This window comes from Mauremys mutica, chromosome 2 (genome assembly GCF_020497125.1).
Source record: "Mauremys mutica isolate MM-2020 ecotype Southern chromosome 2, ASM2049712v1, whole genome shotgun sequence".
In the NCBI taxonomy this organism is placed as follows: Eukaryota; Metazoa; Chordata; order Testudines; family Geoemydidae; genus Mauremys; species Mauremys mutica.
Genome location: NC_059073.1, coordinates 63064983 through 63083366, shown reverse-complemented (window position 1 = coordinate 63083366; position 18384 = coordinate 63064983). Strand labels below are relative to the sequence as shown.

Here is an 18384-nt window from a genome sequence, read left to right as displayed (position 1 = left end):
GGAAAAATCTCCCTTTTTGATGATCTATATGAAAAAGGTATTGAAGCAAACAGAGACGACAACTGTTTAGCTCCTTTCATCCTCCCCAAAGCCTTTCACAGATTGTATACCAATTGCAGCACTGAAATGCAGCCATCTCTGAGGTGAAAGATTGAGGCCAAAAAGTACACAGGATTATTATTATTATAATTCAGTCACTGAGAGAACCTGGCACGATAAAGACAAATGAAAAAGATACTGTCACTATCTTTGAAGGGCTTGCAATCTAAGTAAGAATATGACTGTCAAGAGGAGGGAAAAGAGTATAACAGTTACAGCAATGAGAGCCCGTGGTAATTTGGGTTTGTTGCACATATCTTGGTGGTTAAAAAAATTATCATCAATAGCTATGGTTTTAAAGAACTAGAGTTGTATTAGTAGTTCCTTGATTGGAAGGGGGGGCACATGAAAGAAGGTAAGTAGGGGAGACATGAAATGAATGTGAATATATAAGCAAAATAAAGGTCAAGGGAGAAAAGGAAGGAAGGTTGTAAAAGGATGGAGAGAGCGAGCGTGTGGAAGGCAGAGAAGGGTAAAGAAGGGCAATAAAAAGGGGTTGTGTAGTGTAACAGAGATAGAAAAGAGAAAAACTACAGAAAAGTCTACTTGTGGTGTTGTCAGGAAGCTGAGACTATGAAGGCTCTTCTCCTCATGCCCAGCTTGTGCTTGTCAAGGACAAAGTCCTTTTATTAAACTGCTTTCAGAGGGGAGCTGGAATTTTGGCTTTGTTAAGAAAAATCTATGAAGAACACATTGACAGCATCCATTTAATGATAAATCTGGGATTTGAAGTAGTTTCAGATACTGCACTTGTCCTTGGTTTTTTTGGCAATATTTATTGTTTCACAATCACATTATCATATTATTTAAAAATGTTTTCTCCCTCATTGCTGTATGAAAGACCCATGCAAAGAGACGAAACTGACCCTCTTATCTGATTAAAGGAGAAACAGCAAGACTGGTACTGTCAAATGAACAGACTAAAAATAGAGAAAATATTTTTTTTTTAATCTTTCAACTACAGCAGTATTAGGAATAATGTGTAAACATAGTAGGTAAATACATTTGGACAGAAGTGTGGTTTTTAAGTTGATGTCTTTCTGATCTTTCAAAAATCTGTTGCACACATTTTGCGGAGGTTAGTTTAAGTTTTATCCTGCTGTCTGTGGAGGGAAAGAGAACTGAAGCAAAGGTGATATAGAAGTGAGGCATCAGCAAACATATCACCCCATGACTGCACTACATTACAAATGGTAGAGCTGTGTAACATTTTATTGGGATTTTTATTTCTATCTGTCCACTAGTAAAACCGGATTGCTAAATTGTCATCAGTTCAACCATACAAAGTTCTGAGGGACCCAGAAAACTTTTCAAAACATCTAAAATAATGTTTAGGGTTCCAAAAAAAATCTATGATAAGGTCTGATAAACTAGGTCTTTCCAGGGGTTAGAAGCAAATATTGGCAATCTCTTATTTTTAGTGGCATGGTTTCCATTTCTATTCCTATAGGATCACAAAATTGTGATCCTTTAATCTGTTATTGGTATGAGACAGGAGTAATGGCTGTTCCTAGACTTGGATGTTTTGTTGTGTGTGTCCCCCTGTGTTATCTATATGTGTGAGTGTGCCTTATGGCAAAGGTGTTTGGTAAAACTGTATGCAGTATGTGGTTTGGAGACATTGGCTATGAAGTTTTTGTCACTAATTTGATGTGGATACCTAAGAATACAAAGGAAAACAATAGCACTCAGCTTGCTCTGAGTTCTTTACTTCCAAATATATTTATTTTTATTAGAAGTTTGTGTAACTGATTGTTATCCTTTCTTTAGATAAGAGAAAGAGAAGAACGACGCAGACGAGACAGAGAGGAAAAGAAACGATATGAAGCCAAGTTAGAAGCTGAAATGAGAAATTACAATCCTTGGGGAAAAGGAGGTGGTGGGGCTCCTCTGAGAGATACAAAAGGAAATCTGATAAGTATGTTTGAAAATGTTGGTCTTCTCTTTAAGACATCTATTGTTTTTTTCTCTTTAAGTTATTAGCTTTATTCTGACAAACGTTGTTGTTGTTTGTATCACATCATTGGTGTATATGGCACTTTACAGGAAAGGAAGAACACTTGGCCAGTGCCCTTAGAAGCGTGCAATCCTAGGAATCAGATCCTGTTTGCCTTATTTAAGGGAATGGTTTCATTGGCTTCAATGGAACTATTTTCCCGAGTAAGAAGAGCAGGACTTAAGTTGTCCATCTGTTTGGGATTAACAAGAAATGACAGCAGACAAGGGGGGTATTGCTTGTGTATTAATTATGCTGATTACTTAAGAATTCCCAGTTAACTCTGAGGTTTGCTAAATTCTTGTCCCAAGATCAGACCTACTGTTCTTAAAATTAAAGTTTAGTTGGGAACCCTGATGTGCACTGTTGCAACACACACACTTTCTGAATTTGCCATAGTTTTATTAACAGAATTAGAAAAGTTACAAACATTCCAACCCAGCAAGGTAGGTAGAGATACTACAGAACATGCGTCTGAGGATCTATATGCTCTCACTATCCCTTGCAAAAGGACCAAAAGTGTTAATTATCCTCACCACCATCACTACCACCAGTGGTCATCATCCTGGCATCTCCCAAGAGTTACATCTCCCAAGGCACACAGGCTGGGATACGACTTTTATAATGTGTTATGCTGACACCACTATACCTAATGCATATTCCATAGGGGTTTCTCCCCTTTTCCTTATTTGTATTTCCTCACCCTACTAACGTTGGGGTGCCCTTCTCCCACAGATTAGTAATCTGTTTACCTCAAGTTTATTAGCATATAAATCAGTTAGTTACCATGGCATTTTTGTGGTCAGACATCTGCTGATGTTCCTAATTTAAATTATCCCAAGCTGATATAAGCTAGCATCTTGTGATTACCTGGTGGCAATTTAGTCATTACAGCCTTCTGTCTTGTGATATCTTATGATCTAGGGTTACTCCTTGTTAGCTGCTTATGCTAAGGCTTTTGGGCCTTATGCTTTATTTGCTAAACTATTGATTTACAGGCCTTGTAAATTCATTATATTACTGCCTTAATTTATACCCATGCCTTACCTAGCAAATACCTATAACTATAAGCTACAGGGTCAAGAAAAGGCAACAGAAAACAAAGTGGAAAGGATTGCTAGATGAAAAGATTTCCAGTACATTAGACCTTGTAATACCTATTTATGTGTGTTTGGTGTGATGTACTTTCATTTTAAATGTTTCCATAGGAGCAGTACATTACAACAATATCACTTCTAATCATGGACCCTCTACTTGAGACAAATAGACTAAGAACAAATCTGAATGAGTCCATAAAGGGAAGTGGAATATTATTTGAGCTTGCCCACTGTGACAGCCTTGTAAATTGTCATATAAAGACAGTCAGATACTAATAATACTCAGCATTTATTTATTCTTTGTGTTTTGCAAAGTACTGAGTACTTAATCATCACAGTACCTTTGTAAGAAGGAGATGGAGATAGACAAACAGGGAAACTGCAACACAGGGAAATAATTTATCCAAGGCTGCAAAACAAGTCAGTGGCAGATTTGGGATTAAATTTCGAGTTCCTGGGTCCCTATCCTGAGCTCCGTCCCCCAGATCAGGCTAGCTGAGAGTGGTTGGGAAAGACACAAGTTACGTTGTTTACCATGAGCTCCTGAACAATAGTTTCTGTATTAAAAAAAAAAAAAAACCATTAGAGGAAAAAAAAAAGTTTGTTTGACTTTCAGCAGGCCCAGTCAGATCTGTTCAACTTAAAATAAAATGCAGTAAGGTCAAATTCATTCCAATACAGAAAGTCTCCTATACTATTTGCTATTTGAGCCAAATATCCTATCTTCCTCCCACAAGACTGCAGAGCAGCTGTGGAGCCCCTTCGTAGAGGTTGCTTTATCTCAATGGGTGAAGTAGCCTTTGTGGGCTCGTATATGGTCCTCTCTGTGAGGAGAGATTGGAAGATCTGCATAGAAGAATACCAGCCGGGTTTTCACGCCTCTTATTGGCTTACCTACACACCATTCCTTCCTGCCCTCAGTGCATTATTGTGCAGGAATCTCTTACCTAGCTGGCCCTGTAGCCATGGCGAAGAGGGGTGGATTTGTCTGTACAGACTTAAGTGATCCATAAGGCTTTATGTGGGCCTTCTGTGGGTAAATTTTGCTGTAACAAGCACTTTTTCTCAAAGAAGCCTAATTTCAACAATGTATTTTCATGTTTCTTCACTGCTTGGTCATTTAACCAAGGGGATAATAACCTGAGTAGCACTGTTAGCATCATGTCTAGGTGTTCTTATAATTTGTACAAACTCAAAGGTATAGGGGTTTTGTATTTTTTTTTTCTTGATGCACTGAATGCCACTCATGAGTCTTCAAAATAAGTGAATGTTTGATGATTACCCTCAGGAAGGGAAAGTCGGTTCTTCTAATATAAGTAAACCTCCTATTCACATTAATATACAAGTCAATTCCCTCTATTATTTCAAGGGTTTGGGATATGTATGTAATATTGAGAAATGCCCAATGCAAAGCACAACATGGTAAAGGAAAAATTAATAGTTATGGCTCACAGCATGTTATCATGCTTAATCTAAATTAGTACTTTTATAGTGCTCAGAATTTCAATTTGCAGTTCTTGTTTCTCTGTGCAAAAGGATATTGACCTCGCTGTCTGGTTTAGGTTGAATCGTATTCTGTTTGACTCTAATTCTTCTTGCATTTGAAGTGAATGCCCAACAAAAAAAGATGGAAGAATTTCTGAAGTCGGTGTGCATTTCATTATTATATCAAAACTTCAATATAACATTGAATTAGAGTACTTGATGACATCAATATAAAATACTGCTGAATTCAGGACCAACGCAGTTTGTTTGGAAATTAAGGCTAGCCAACATTTTCAACACTGTGTGCCTAAAATATAGATTTAGGAACCTAAGTTTTAGGTTCCCAATTTCAAAATTTTTGGTCATATCCACAGCTTTGTGTGAAATGACATGGCATACCATGTCATATGGAAATATGAGTTATTACTCCCATATATATGAATTACTTTCTATTGTGCATCATGTTCCTTTTTCATCCCAGTGAAAATGTCTGTTGACTGGGTTTGTGTACTGTGTTTATAGTAATTTCTAAGTAGTTGCTTCTAAGAGAGGAATATAATTTAAAATTCTGGGAATATCCAGTCTTAAGTATCCAGACAGATTAAAAATGGTCAGTAACAACAAATGCAGCTGTCCTTAAAACTGGTTTTAGTTTAGCTATTACTCTTTTCCGGGTATATGATAGTATAACAATTCCTCATTTGTGGCATTCTCATAGCATGTGATAGGTTTCCATTTATCTTGGCAATTTCTCCTTTTTGCCTTGTAAATATTTTGAAAACCTATTAATTTTTAAAAATGTTATTGGAGAGAATCATGAATTCATAGGTTGGTAGGCTACTTTGCGGGGTCCTTATATACCTACAGATTATATTATATTTTTAATATCTCAAATTAATTTCAAATGTATTCCTTACAGAATTGCTAAAAAATTGATCTTAATCTGGTTAGGTGCGGAAATAATCCGTTATCTGGCAAAGGAAAACCTAAATTAAATCTTGCACTGTTAGATAAAAATGGCAAATGTTATTAACTAGTTCTACTAGAACTTCGCTCTTTGAACTATAGCACGATAATCTCTCACTTTGAGATTTTCTGCTCTCATTTGCAGCAAGGGGACTCAAACTGATATTTGAATTAGTAGCTCTGTAGTGCTACTATACTAAGATTAATAGAGCCTTTTGCTAGTAATTCTTCATATTGGCAAGATTTGAGCCAAAAATATTAACAGTGGACAAGATTTGTAAAAGTGATTGATGATTTTGGGTGCCTCAGTTTTTGTGTGACAACTTACGGGGGGGCCAGTTTTCAGAGGGTAGGGGCATAGCACTTTCTGAAAATCAGGACTCTTTAAAGTGTATCATATTGGGCACCCCATAATCGTCACTTATGAAAAATTATCAAGTGTCTTTGTAGTAATGAATATAGCGCCTGTAAATTATGTTGAAAAATCTGTAAAAATAATCACTAGATGATAAGTTTCAGTCCTGGTATAACTTTGAGGATACCACATATTGTGAATGTATGTTTACGTATCACAAAGCAGTAGCTGGATTATTAAAGAAGGTGAGAAGAACCAATTCACATGAAATGATGCACAACATTCAACATTCTTGAGAGAAATGAAATAAGCAGTATAGATACTCACTAATGTTAAATCAAAGTATTTTACAACCTTTTTAACAGAGGAGGATTTTGGAAACAAACACAGTCATGACACAGTGTATCAACTGTGTCATGCTTCAAGCTTTTTACCTTGCTTTTTGCGTTGTTTTCTGCTTTTTGCTGAGAAGGGTCATTGCTGACAAAAACTTTCTGAGTAAAAAGTCATTGGTAATTTATTTCCTTGTTCAGTAAGTTCCAGATGACCACTTTTCTCATTAGTAACTCACATCATTGTTTTTTTATTTACTCTTTTGTTCCCATAGTTGGTGTGTCCTGAAAGTAGACCTGGTGAAATATTTCTAATTTTTGAAAATACACGTGCCTCTTGTGGGAATAAAATATTATAAATAGCTGTTTCCCCTCTCCTTTAGCTGACTTGAACATGATGCACAAGCAAAATGAAGATGCGTATCATAACCCAGAGGCAAGACACTATCAAGATAAAAGGTCTATTGTATCGGTTGACCAAAGTTTGGCCTCCCCAAGACCTGAGAACACAGAAGCATCTACAAATAAAACAGCAGGTTTTTAAGAATACTATGTTATCAGTTATAAACATTAATAGGTTTTGATGGTCAAAATTCTTAAGCTCTTGTACCTCTCTCTTTTTCTGTCACCTCATAAAACTGTCAGTCATGCCTGTTGTGTGAGGCACACTCCCACCTCTTTTCCAATAGTCTTCTTGCCTTGTTGTTGGAAGCAGTAGTGGGCTAGCGGTGGCCCTTCCCCTCTGGGTCAGTGGCAGGCCGCTCCGCCTCACTACGTCATGGGGCGTTGCTCATGGTTGGGGAATCAGCTGAGTCACTCTCGGCTTGTAGGTCTGGTCTGCAGTCCAGGTAGAGCGATAGGCAGTCAGGGTCCCTAGCCTGCAATCAGGGCAGTGAAGGATTGGTGGCTCAGACCTATGCTCAGGGCTGAGCTGCAAGCCAACAGTTCAGAGGCCAGCCCTTAAGATGGGTCAACAAGTTCTCTGGGCTCAGGCCGGAGTAGAGCACCTAAACACAGTCTTCAGGGGCTCAGGCAGGGTTAGGGCGCCCAAACACAGTCTTTGGGGGCTCAGGCAGGGTTAGGGCGCCCAAACACAGTCGGGTGGGGGAGGGGCTCAGGTAACACAACCTGTCCTGGAGGCTCTAAGACTCTGTGAATTCTACACAGCAATGCAACAGCCCTGCAGCCCAAACCCCGTGAACCTGAGTCGGCTGGCCTGGACCAGCTGGGGGTGTCTAGTTGCTGTGTAGACATACCCTTAAAGACACTGAGCAAATTAGATGTTTGAGGCCACAGTGTTGTTGGCTCTTAGTATTCAGTTGCTTCTTGCTATGTGGGATTTCTCTGTAGTTGTTTTTTAGTCAAAGTGATGGGGGCTGAAGTTTTGATGTTCGAGGCAAGGCAGAAGCCTTTTTCATAGGTTATGGAGTAAAGAGAGACATTATGACAAAGAAAAGTTATTTAAAAGTAATAGTTTGTCATAGTCATGTTGTTTGTCCCACCCCACCCCACCATTTGCTGCTCTCTTGTATTCCCTCTTGTATTAATATTTGTTTGGTTTCTTTGAGAGTTGTTTGGGAAATCACTAGACCAACAGAAAAGCCATGAAGCAGAGGCTTATGTTATGGGGATGATTTCCAGTTTTTTGACTTCCACTTTCTGGTAGATTAAAACATAACTATTTCGATTAAGGAATAAGGTCACAGAATGGGGAAAAGGAGATGATGAAAACACAAAGTTACAGGCCAATAATTTCACTGTCGATTTCAGTTAAATCCCTATCCTGTTAATTTTTAAAAGCATGTTATTAGGGTATTTATTTGAGGAAAAAAATAGATTGAGTATTTTAAAAAAATCTCCTATTGTGCAAATTCTTGAGAGAACTTTTTTTTTCCTGGAACCAATAACTTAAAAACATTTTAATTCAGCGAATTTTGTTTGCTGTGTATGAGATTTGAAAAACTGAGTATTTAGTTTGCCAAATTTCCATCCCAAAGTAAACAATGTTTTTATGATTATGTTAAAATGTTAAATAATAATGGCAGACTCTTAATTGTGACAACACTGCTTGGTGTGGTACTTACAGTCAAGCAAGACAATAGAGCCCTAGAGTGAAATTCTCCTGTGCAGAGAGTCTTGAATAGTGCTAATGTACCATTTTTGTGGGACTTAAATGGTGTGTACTGTATAGGCTTTAATCTGACTTTCCACACAGGTGAATTTCCCATTGAATGTCATAGAGAAACAGGTATATTCAGTTAAATTGTGAAAAGTATTCTATTGCATATAGGTTCTTATATGGTGCTCACCACTGTTCCTTCATCATCACTGTATTTATGATTCCACGAGAGGAAAACTAAATATGAATTTAACATTATAATGTTTTTGATTTAGAAATTAGACAGGCATAGGTTGTATACAGTAGTTTAAGGTTAGATTGTAACAGCAGCCAAAAGGGAATAAATGGGACTTGACTGCACAGGAGCTACACAGATCTTGAATCTGGATGTAGGGTGGAGTGTGTGCAGAGAGAGCACACAATTAAAGGGGCGGCTTTGTGCTTAATATTTCCCTCAACCCCTCTGAGCAAGCGGGTGGGTGGGGAACAGATAAAGCCATGACTCTTCCACATACTGTCAGTGTACCATTCAACTAAGCAGGCTGGATGTGAGCGGAGGAGAAAGCAGTATCTGATGAAGGGCCAAGGCATCATATCCTACATAAAAACGGCCATACTGGGTCAGACCAATGGTCCATCTAGCCCAGTATCCTGTCTTCTGACAGAAGTTAATGCCAAGTGCTTCAGAGGGAATGAACAGAACAGGTAATCATCAAGTGATCCATCCCCTGTCGCACATTCCCAGCTTCTGGCAAACACCATCCCTGCCCATCCTGGCTAATAGCCGTTGATGAACCTATCCTCCATGAACATATCTACTTCTTTTTTGAACCCTATTATAGTCTTGGCCTTCACAACATGCTCTTGCAAAGAGTTCCGCAGGTTCACTGCACTGTGTGAAGAAATATTTCCTTTTGTTTATTTTAAACCTGCTGCCTGTTAATTTCATTTGGTGACCCCTAGTTCTTGTGTTACAAAAAGAAGTAAATAACGCTTCCTTATTTACTTTCTCCACTCCAGTCATGGATATTATTGAGTGCTATCATATCTTCCCTTATTCATCTCTTTTCCAAGCTGAAAAGTTCCAGTCTTATTAATCTCTCCTCGTATGGAAGTTGTTCCAGACCCTCTGATCATTTTTGTTTCTCTTCTCTGTACCTTTTCCAATTCTAATCTCTTTTTGAGATGGGGTGGCTAGATCCGCATGCAGTATTCAAGATGTGGGCATTCCATGGATTTATATAGAGACAATATGATATTTTCTGTCTTACCTATCCCTTCCTGAAGGATTGCCAACATTGTGTTTGCTTTTTTGACTGCTGCTGCATATTGAGTGTATGTTTTCAGAGAACTATTCACAGTGACGCCAAGATCTCTTTCTTGAGTGGTAACAGTTAATTTAGATGCCATCATTTTATATGTATAGTTGGGATTATGTTTTCAGATGTGCATTATTTTGCATTTATCAACATTGAATTTCATTTGCCATTTTGTTGCTCAGTCACCCAGTTTTGAGATCCCTTTGTAATCTTTGCACTCTGCTTTGGACTTAACTATCTTGAGTAGTTTTGTATCATTTGCAAATTTTGCCACCTCATTGTTACCTCTTTTTCCAGATCATTTATGAATATGTTGAACAGTACTGGTCCCAGTACAGACTCCTGGGGGACATCACTATTTACCTCCATTCTGAAAACTGACCATTTATTCCTACCCTTTGTTTCCTATCTTTTATTCAGTTACTGAACTATGAGAGGGCCTCCTCTTTTATCTCATGACATCTTATTTTGCTTAAGAAGCTATGGTGAGGGATCTTGTCAAAGGCTCTCTGAAAATCTAACTACACTATCCACTGGATCACCCTTGTCCACATGCTTGTTGACCCCCTCAAAGAATTCTAGTAGGTTGGTGAGGCATGATTTCCCTTTACGAAAAATATCTTGACTCTTCCCCGACAAGTTATGTTCATATATGTGTCCAATAATTCTTTACTATAATTTCAACCTGTTTGCCCGGTACTGAAGTTAGGCTTACTGGCTGGTAATTGCTGGGATCACCTCTGGAGGCTTTTTTAAAAATTGGTGTCACCTTAGCTATCTTCCAATCATCTGGTACAGAAGCTGATTTAAATGATAGGTTACATACCACAGTTAGTGGTTCTGCAATTTCATATTTGAGTTCCTTCAGAACTCTTGGATGACAACCATCTTGTCTTGGTGATGTATTACTGTTTAATTTATCAATTTGTTCCAAAACCCTCCTCTAATGACATCTCAATCTGGGACAGTTCCTCAGATTTGTCACCTAAAAAGTATGGCTCGGGTTTGGGAATCTCCTCACATCCTCAGCTGTGAAGTCAGATGCAAAGAATTCATGTAGTTTCTCCGCAATGGCCTTATCGTCCTTGAGTGCTCCTTTAGCATCTCGATCATTCAGTGGCTCCACTGGTTGTTTAGTAGGTTTCCTGCTTATGATGTATTTTAAAATTTTTTTGCTGTTACTTTTTTGAGTCTTTGGCTAGCTGTTCTTCAAATTCTTTTTTGACCTTCCTAATCCTCTCTTCTTCTCCACCTGCTTTTGGAGAACAGGATATCCAGGGGAACTGCAACTCTGAGGGGTATGTCTGAGTCAATCTTCCTTTCAAGTGCTGCTCCTGGAGCACCACAGGTCTGAGCTAACCCTTACTTAGAGTAAACTGTCAGCTTAACCCTTAATGATAGCATTTTCAACAGACTAACCAGAGTGGCTGTGCTGAAAAAGACCGTTAAAATTCATAGTACAGTATGCTCGTTAGAGCAGAGGAATTTGTATCACTTGATTCTAATCTATGCATTTGCTGTAGTGCCCATCATCCTGTTATCTAAACATTAGTCTAATGAAGATGTGTTTTTGTGTTGTTTTTTAAATTATGTTCTGGTTTTAAAAAATTTAGTACATTTTAAGAACAGCTATTGAGTTATATTTGATAAATCTGCTGAATGGTAATAACAAGCAATGAAGTGTTGAACTTAGAAACTTTTTTGTCTAATTTAAAAAAAAATAGAACTGTAAACCCTGGTGCACATATGAAAGCAGCTGTATAGATTTGGTTGTGGCAGACTGTGTTTTTCATCATAAACATCAGAATACTAACATGACTTATATAATCATTTATTTGTTGCTTGATATCCTAAAATCCTTTACTTATTTGAATATTTTTGTACAAACTCAAATAACTAACTCATATTAATTGAACAGTGAAACTCATACTAAATTCTGCACATAATTTGGATAATGTATATTGTAAACTACCACGGGAGAGAAATGTTTGTGTTTCTTTCGTCTGGTTTTCTGTCTCAAAACTAGTTTTGATTATATTTGGAAAACCATCTTCTTCTAGGTTTTACATTTGCACAAACCTCTCCCTATGTTCGAGGTAACATATTTGGTGAGCCACCATCTGAACAACAACTTTTGCGGCAAGAGGCATACAAGAATTTTCTTCGTTTGCAGGTGAATGCATGTGTCAATATTACCCTGTTAAGTAAAAAAGCTCAGATGCTTAAATACAACTTATCAAGGATTTTATCTAATACATGCTCCCCAAGGCCCCAGTCCTGCACAGACTTATGCATGTGACTAACTTCATGCAGATGAGTAGTCCCATTGAATTTCATGAGAGTACTCACATGCTTAAGTGTTTGTGGGATTGTGCCTGAATCCGTGAAGTCCTATAAACCATCTGGAAACAGAAAATTGATGCCATTACTGATTGACCTAAATTCTATTGTGTTTTTAAATATTTTTTTGAGTCCCCAAAGTGTGCTAAGAGCCTCATAAAAACGTGAAGGCACAGGCCTTGCCCTTAAGAATGAACAGTCTAAATTCAATACGACACAAGTGAGAATCATAAGTAGAGAAACAGGAAGAACAAAAGCAGCAATAAGAACCTAGTTATTTTTAGTAATGCATGTACACAATAGTTCTGCTAACAATTTTTTTTTGTTGTGTAACATGTTTTATAGTGTAACTGACCAGTGCCATAATAGTTAAAAAGAATGGAGGAGGAAAAATGGGGAAAAAAGTATGTTGTATATTATTGTGTATGAAATTAATGTTGTTTGACCAATTTTAAAATTGTGCCTCGGTTTGGCATGGCTCTCTGTGGGAGAAGTGATTAAGTTTTTTTTGTGTTTGAAAAAAAAAAAGAGAGAGCTTTCAGTGTTTTATATACATCAAAAAGATTTAAAGACTATTCAAACAGCTAGTCTAAACAAATCAAAAGTTAATTGAGCCATAGTGCAGGCAGGTCCTGGAATTCCCTTGCAGTTGCCTTGTATGCTCCTTAATGCTACAAATGCAGGGTTCAAGCATCTACAGAGTGCCACACATGTAAACAAAAAGAACAAAGAGTACCTGTGGCGCCTTAGAAACTAACAAATTTGTTTGGGCATAAGCTTTCGTGGGCTAAAACCCACTTCATCAGATGCATGCAGTGGAAAATAATTGAGTGTCCAGGGAGGTTGAAGTGTTCTCCGACTGGTTTTTGAATGTTATAATTCTTGATGTCTGATTTGTGTCCATTTATTCTTTTGCGTAGAATAAAAAAAAACAGTCAGAGAACACTCAATTACAGACATAAAAGTCGCAATTCTTCAACAAAAAAACTTCAAAACCAGACTCCAATGAGAAACTGCTGAACTGGAATTAATTTGCAAACTTGACACCATTAAATTAGGCTTGAATAAAGATTGGGAGTGGATGGGTCATTACACAAACTAAAAACTATTTCCCCATGCTAATTTCCCCCTACTGTTACTCACACCTTCTTGTCAACTGTTTGAAATGGGCCATCCTGATTATCACTACAAAAGTTTTTTTTTCTCTTGCTAATAATACACCACTTTAATTGTTTAGTCTTGTTAAAGTTGGTTTGGCAACCTCCATTTTTTTCATGATCTCTGTCTGTCTGTCCATTTTCCTTCCTACTGTATTTCCACTGGATGCATCTGATGAAGTGGGTTTTAGCTCATGAAAGCTTAAGCCCAAATAAATTTGTTAGTCTCTAAGGTACCACAAGTACTCCTCGTTCTTTTTGCTGATACATACTAACATGGCTACCACTCTGAAACCTGTCACATGTGTAAACATTGTTCATTGGACACTAATGAATGTTAGCGTTGTTCTCTAGATTGAGGAAAAGAGACTCAGGGAAGAGGCAGAGCGTGAAAAACTTAGAATTGAAGAAGAAAAAGAAGAAAAGCGACTAGCTGAACAGAGGACCAGAATTCAAAAAGAATATGAAGAGGAACAGGAAAAGAAAAGAAGGAAAGAGGAGGAGGTATGCTATCTAATTCTAATTTTTTTAAATTTTTTTTTCCTTACCCCTAACCAGCACATTGAAGCATTTGCATTTTGCAAACTCTAAGGAAGCTCATGAAATACTCTGTGGGCTTGGCTACACTTACAAATTTGCAGCGCTGCAGCAGGGTGTGAAAACACACCCTCTCCAGCGCTGCAAATTGCGGCGCTGCAAAGCGCCAGTGTGGTCAAAGCCCCAGCGCTGGGAGCGCGGCTCCCAGCGCTGTCCGTTATTCCCCACAGGGAGGTGGAGTACGGACAGCGCTGGGAGAGCTCTCTCCCAGCGCTGGCGCTTTGACTACACTTAGAGCTTCAAAGCGCTGCCGCGGCAGCGCTACCGCGGCAGCGCTTTGAAGTGTAAGTGTAGCCAAAGCCTGTGTCAGAAAAAGGCTTGTGGAAGCTCACTGGAAAACTAGAATGTAGGTGGGGCCCACAAGTAGTCAGCAAAATCCTTCCACTTCCCTTAATCTTAAAAGAACTCCCATCAATTTGAAATCTAGTCAGATTTAAAAAAAAAAAGTTGAAATATAGTCAAGTATTAAACCTATCTGTGGGCCTAATGTTGGTTTTTGTGGACTTACAGTTGTTTTTTCTTATTTTAAGAACATTTTTTTTCACCTGCTGCTGTGTTAGCACAGAGGAGATTGATCATACAAGGGGAATGTAGACTAGTGTCAAATTCACCAAGTAAACAAACTGAAACATAGGGAGGTATTTTTTGTCTAATCTTTTAGTTGTAGAAGACTTTGGAAATACTTGTAAATGTAGTAGGGGTAAATATTGCAGATGAAGCTTGATTTTTTTTTAAAAAGTTTGCAATGTTCATTTGGACAAGGCCAGAATACTTATTTTTGAAAAAAAGTGCTAATTTCTTGACGTTTGCCCTGATCCAAGTGGAAATGAAAATTGTTATTGCAGTGTGCAGTTTTAATGTAATTCAAAATAAAAAGCTTAGATGTATTTTTCAGTTTTAAAAAGTTGAATTAATTTGATTGTATTTCTTCCCATAGTTAACGTGGGATAGATAGCTTGTGACCTTGTGTTATGTCGCTGTGCAGGGAAGTAACACCTCCTCTAATCCTCTGCATGGCTGTGTAAAACCTTTGTAGATCATAGCCTAAGGCGTGACATGGACCACGATCTCAGCGTTCCAGATTCTGCCCCTTTGCTCCCATTTATGAGCAATTTGGTGGGGTGGGGACAGGAGTCTTGTCTCAGTCTCTCTCAGGAGGTTGACTAACAGAGCTGGGCTTGTATAATGAGGGAAATTAACCCTACACTGTAAAGTATTGTTGCAACTTTCCTCCAGGAGTAGGGGAATAATTTTGACTGAGCAACAATTTATTTTTGAGGATCTTGTGGGTGTGGCACAGCTATGTACCATTGTTTACTCAAGGCTGAGTCTTAAAAGCCTTGAGAGACTGCTGAACTTGAATTAATATGCAAACTAGATACCATTAACTGTGGTCTAAATAAAGACTGGGAATGGTTGGGTCATTACACCAATTGAATCTATTTCCCTATGTTAAGTTCTCCTCACACCTTCTATGGGCCATCTTAATTATCACTTCAAAAAGTTTTTTTTCCTCCTGCTAACGATAGCTCATCTCAATTGATTAGACTCTGCCTGTTGGTATGCATACTTCCACCTTTTCATGTTCTCTGTATGTATAAATATCTCCTGTCTGTGTGTTCCATTCTATGCATCCGAAGAAGTGAGCTTTAGCTCACGAAAGCTCATGCTACAATAAATTTGTTAGTCTTTAAGGTGCCACAAGTACTCCTGTTTTTTTTGCGGATACAGACTAACACGGCTGCTACTCTGAATCCTGTCATTAAAAGCCTCTGAGCCTCAGTCTAGCTCTGAATGAGACCAGTGCATCAGAGGTGAAATCCTGGCCTTTCTGAATTCAGTGGGGGTTCTGCCATTGACTTCACTGGAGCCAGGATTTCACTTCAGATGTTTTAGCGGTATATGGCAAAAGTTCTAATTTGAAAACTTTGTTCATTAGATCAACTGCATGTTGTTTTTTCCATTCATATTTACCACTCACATATAATTTTAATTTCTCAAGCAAAATAAAAAAACCCTTAAAAAATATTGATTATTTTTTGTTTTTATTCACCAACAATATTCTCTTTACAGCAAAGATTAAAAAATGAAGAGCTAATTCGATTAACTGAAGAAAGACGAAAAGAGGCTGAAAAAAAGAGGAAAGAGGAGGAAGAAAAACAGAATGAACAACTTAGACAATATTATGAGCGAGAAAAAATAGCAAAGATGGAAGAGAAAAAAAAGGTGGTACACTTTAAGGACTTTCTAAAGTCTAAACATATCGTCCTATTTTATTTTTAGTAAGACAATTGCTAGAAAAATTGAATCATGGTAATAAAACTGCAACTGTTTTCTAGCAGCTGCTGAAGGCCCTGTCTTCACTAGTCCTCCCTTTATATCTACCGACATTAGCAATGGTGGGAAATTTTGACAAAAAAACCTAGTATATGCACAGAGTGACACGGTGGGTGAGGGTAATGTCTTTTATTAGACCAGCTTCTGTTGGTGAAAGAGACAAGCTTACACAGAGATCTACACATCTGGGAAAGGTGCTTAGAGTCTCACAGCTAAATACAAGATGTAACAGATTGCTTATCATAAGAAATTAACACATGTTGCAAGAGACCATTCAAGGTGAAGTGGGCAGTTAACACCTCTGCAGTCATAGGACAAAGGAGAGTTAGTGGGTTACAGATTATTGTAATGAGCCATAAATCCAGGGTTTTTACTGAGTCCATGATTTTTAGTGTCGAGCAAAGTTATGAATGTAAGCTCTTAGGCTCATCTTTTGAAAGCATTGTGCAGGTTTCCTTTGAGTTTGAGAACTGACAGGTTAGATGTAGAATGATCATTTTGTGAAAAGTGTTTGCTCACTGGTAAATATGGTGTTTTTGTCTTTTGTCATTTTTCTGCATGAGTTCATTTAAGAGCATAGTCATTGTCTCGTTTTCAGTCACATGGTTATTACTGGGGCACTTTAGTGCACTGAATGAGGTACCCCACTGTGACAGGATCCCCAGGGTACAACCTGGAACTGGGGTACTGCTGTGCCCCTTAACTCCCCAGCCTGGGCTGTCTCTCAGGGTACGTCTACACTACGGGACTATTCTGAATTTGCATAAACCGGTTTTGTAAAACAGATTTTATACAATCGATTGCGCGCGGCCACACTAAGCCCATTAATTCGGTGGTGTGCGTCCGCGGTCCGAGGCTAGCGTCGGCTTCTGGAGCGTTGCACTGTGGGTAGCTATTCCCTAGCTATCCCATAGTTCCCGCAGCCTCCCCCGCCCCTTGGAACTTCCGGGTTGAGATCCCAGTGCCTGATGGGGCAAAAATCATTGTCGCGGGTGGTTCTGGGTAAATGTCGTTAGTCACTCCTTCCTCTGGGAAAGCAACGGCAGACAAGCATTTCGCGCCTTTTTCCCCTGGATTGCCCTGGCAGATGCCATAGCATGGCAATCATGGAGCTTGTTTTGCCTTTTGTGATTTTCACCGTATGTGTACTAGATGCCGCTCACAGAGGCGATTCAGCAGCGCTACACAGAAGCATGCTTTTGCTTTTGCATGACAGCAGAGATGGTTACCAGTCATACTGCACCATCCAAACCCTTCCATAAATTGGAACTGAGGATGATTATGACTACCAGTCCTTTTGTACCATTTGCTGCTGTCATAAGTGCCCCTGGCTGCTCTTAGCCAGGGGCGCAAAAGCCAAAATTGGGAATGACTCCCTGAGTCAATCCCTCCTTTTTGGTATCTAAAAATAGAATCAGTCCTGCCTAGAATATAGGCAAGTGTACTAGATAACCACTGTATCATAGAACCAGAGAGCACAGCTGCTCTGTGTCAGATCCTGCAGAAACTATGATCTGTATGCTATTCACAGGGGGTGCTCCTGTAACAACCCCACCTGTTGATTCCGTTCTTCCCCCAGCCTTTCTGGGCTACCGTAGCATTGTCCCCCCACTTGTGTGATGAAGTAATAAAGAATGCAGGAATAAAAAGACATGGTGACTTGTTAGTGAGAAATGAGTGGAAGGCAGCCTCCAGCTGCTATGATAGTCCAGACAGGACATTAAGCAGTGTGTAGGAGAGAAGCCCAGCATCCCTCTGCTAGTCCAGGGGCAACTGAATCTGTTCTTTACACATGAAGGGTGGGGGCTGATGGAGCTCAGCCCCCTGTTGCAATGATGACGATGGTTACCAGCCATACTGCACCATCCACCATCCACCAGAAAAAATTAGGGCCAGGCGCCCTTGATCGACCTGACGAATGCTAATCAGCATGGTTACTGCCCCATGTGCCAATAGGCTGATGACGAGGACGGTTACCAGTCCTTTTGTACCATCAGCCACCCATGGCAGGGGGGGAGTGAGGATGTTGGTGTTGACGGCTGCAGCATCGTGTCTATCTGCAGCATTCAGTAAAGATAGGGTGACATGTAAAAGAGTCAGAGGATTGTTTTCCCTTTCGCTTCTGGGGGTGGGTGGGGGGGGTGAGTAGACTGCCAAGCTATGCCCTGACCCACCGCGGACACTG

The 18384-nt window shown here is 39.1% G+C and overlaps 1 protein-coding gene across 12 annotated transcripts in view; it reads left to right on the top strand.

The window, feature by feature from the left end:
- The window catches only part of CSPP1 (centrosome and spindle pole associated protein 1), a 163598-nt gene that overhangs the window by 89888 nt on the left and 55326 nt on the right, over positions 1–18384 (top strand). For all 12 annotated transcript variants that reach the window (XM_045006701.1, XM_045006706.1, XM_045006698.1 and 9 more), the window contains 5 exons: positions 1870–2017; positions 6714–6866; positions 11829–11941; positions 13620–13769; positions 15936–16088. In XM_045006701.1, coding sequence (XP_044862636.1) covers positions 1870–2017; positions 6714–6866; positions 11829–11941; positions 13620–13769; positions 15936–16088 — 717 coding nt within the window. The remainder of the gene's footprint in view (positions 1–1869; positions 2018–6713; positions 6867–11828; positions 11942–13619; positions 13770–15935; positions 16089–18384) is intronic.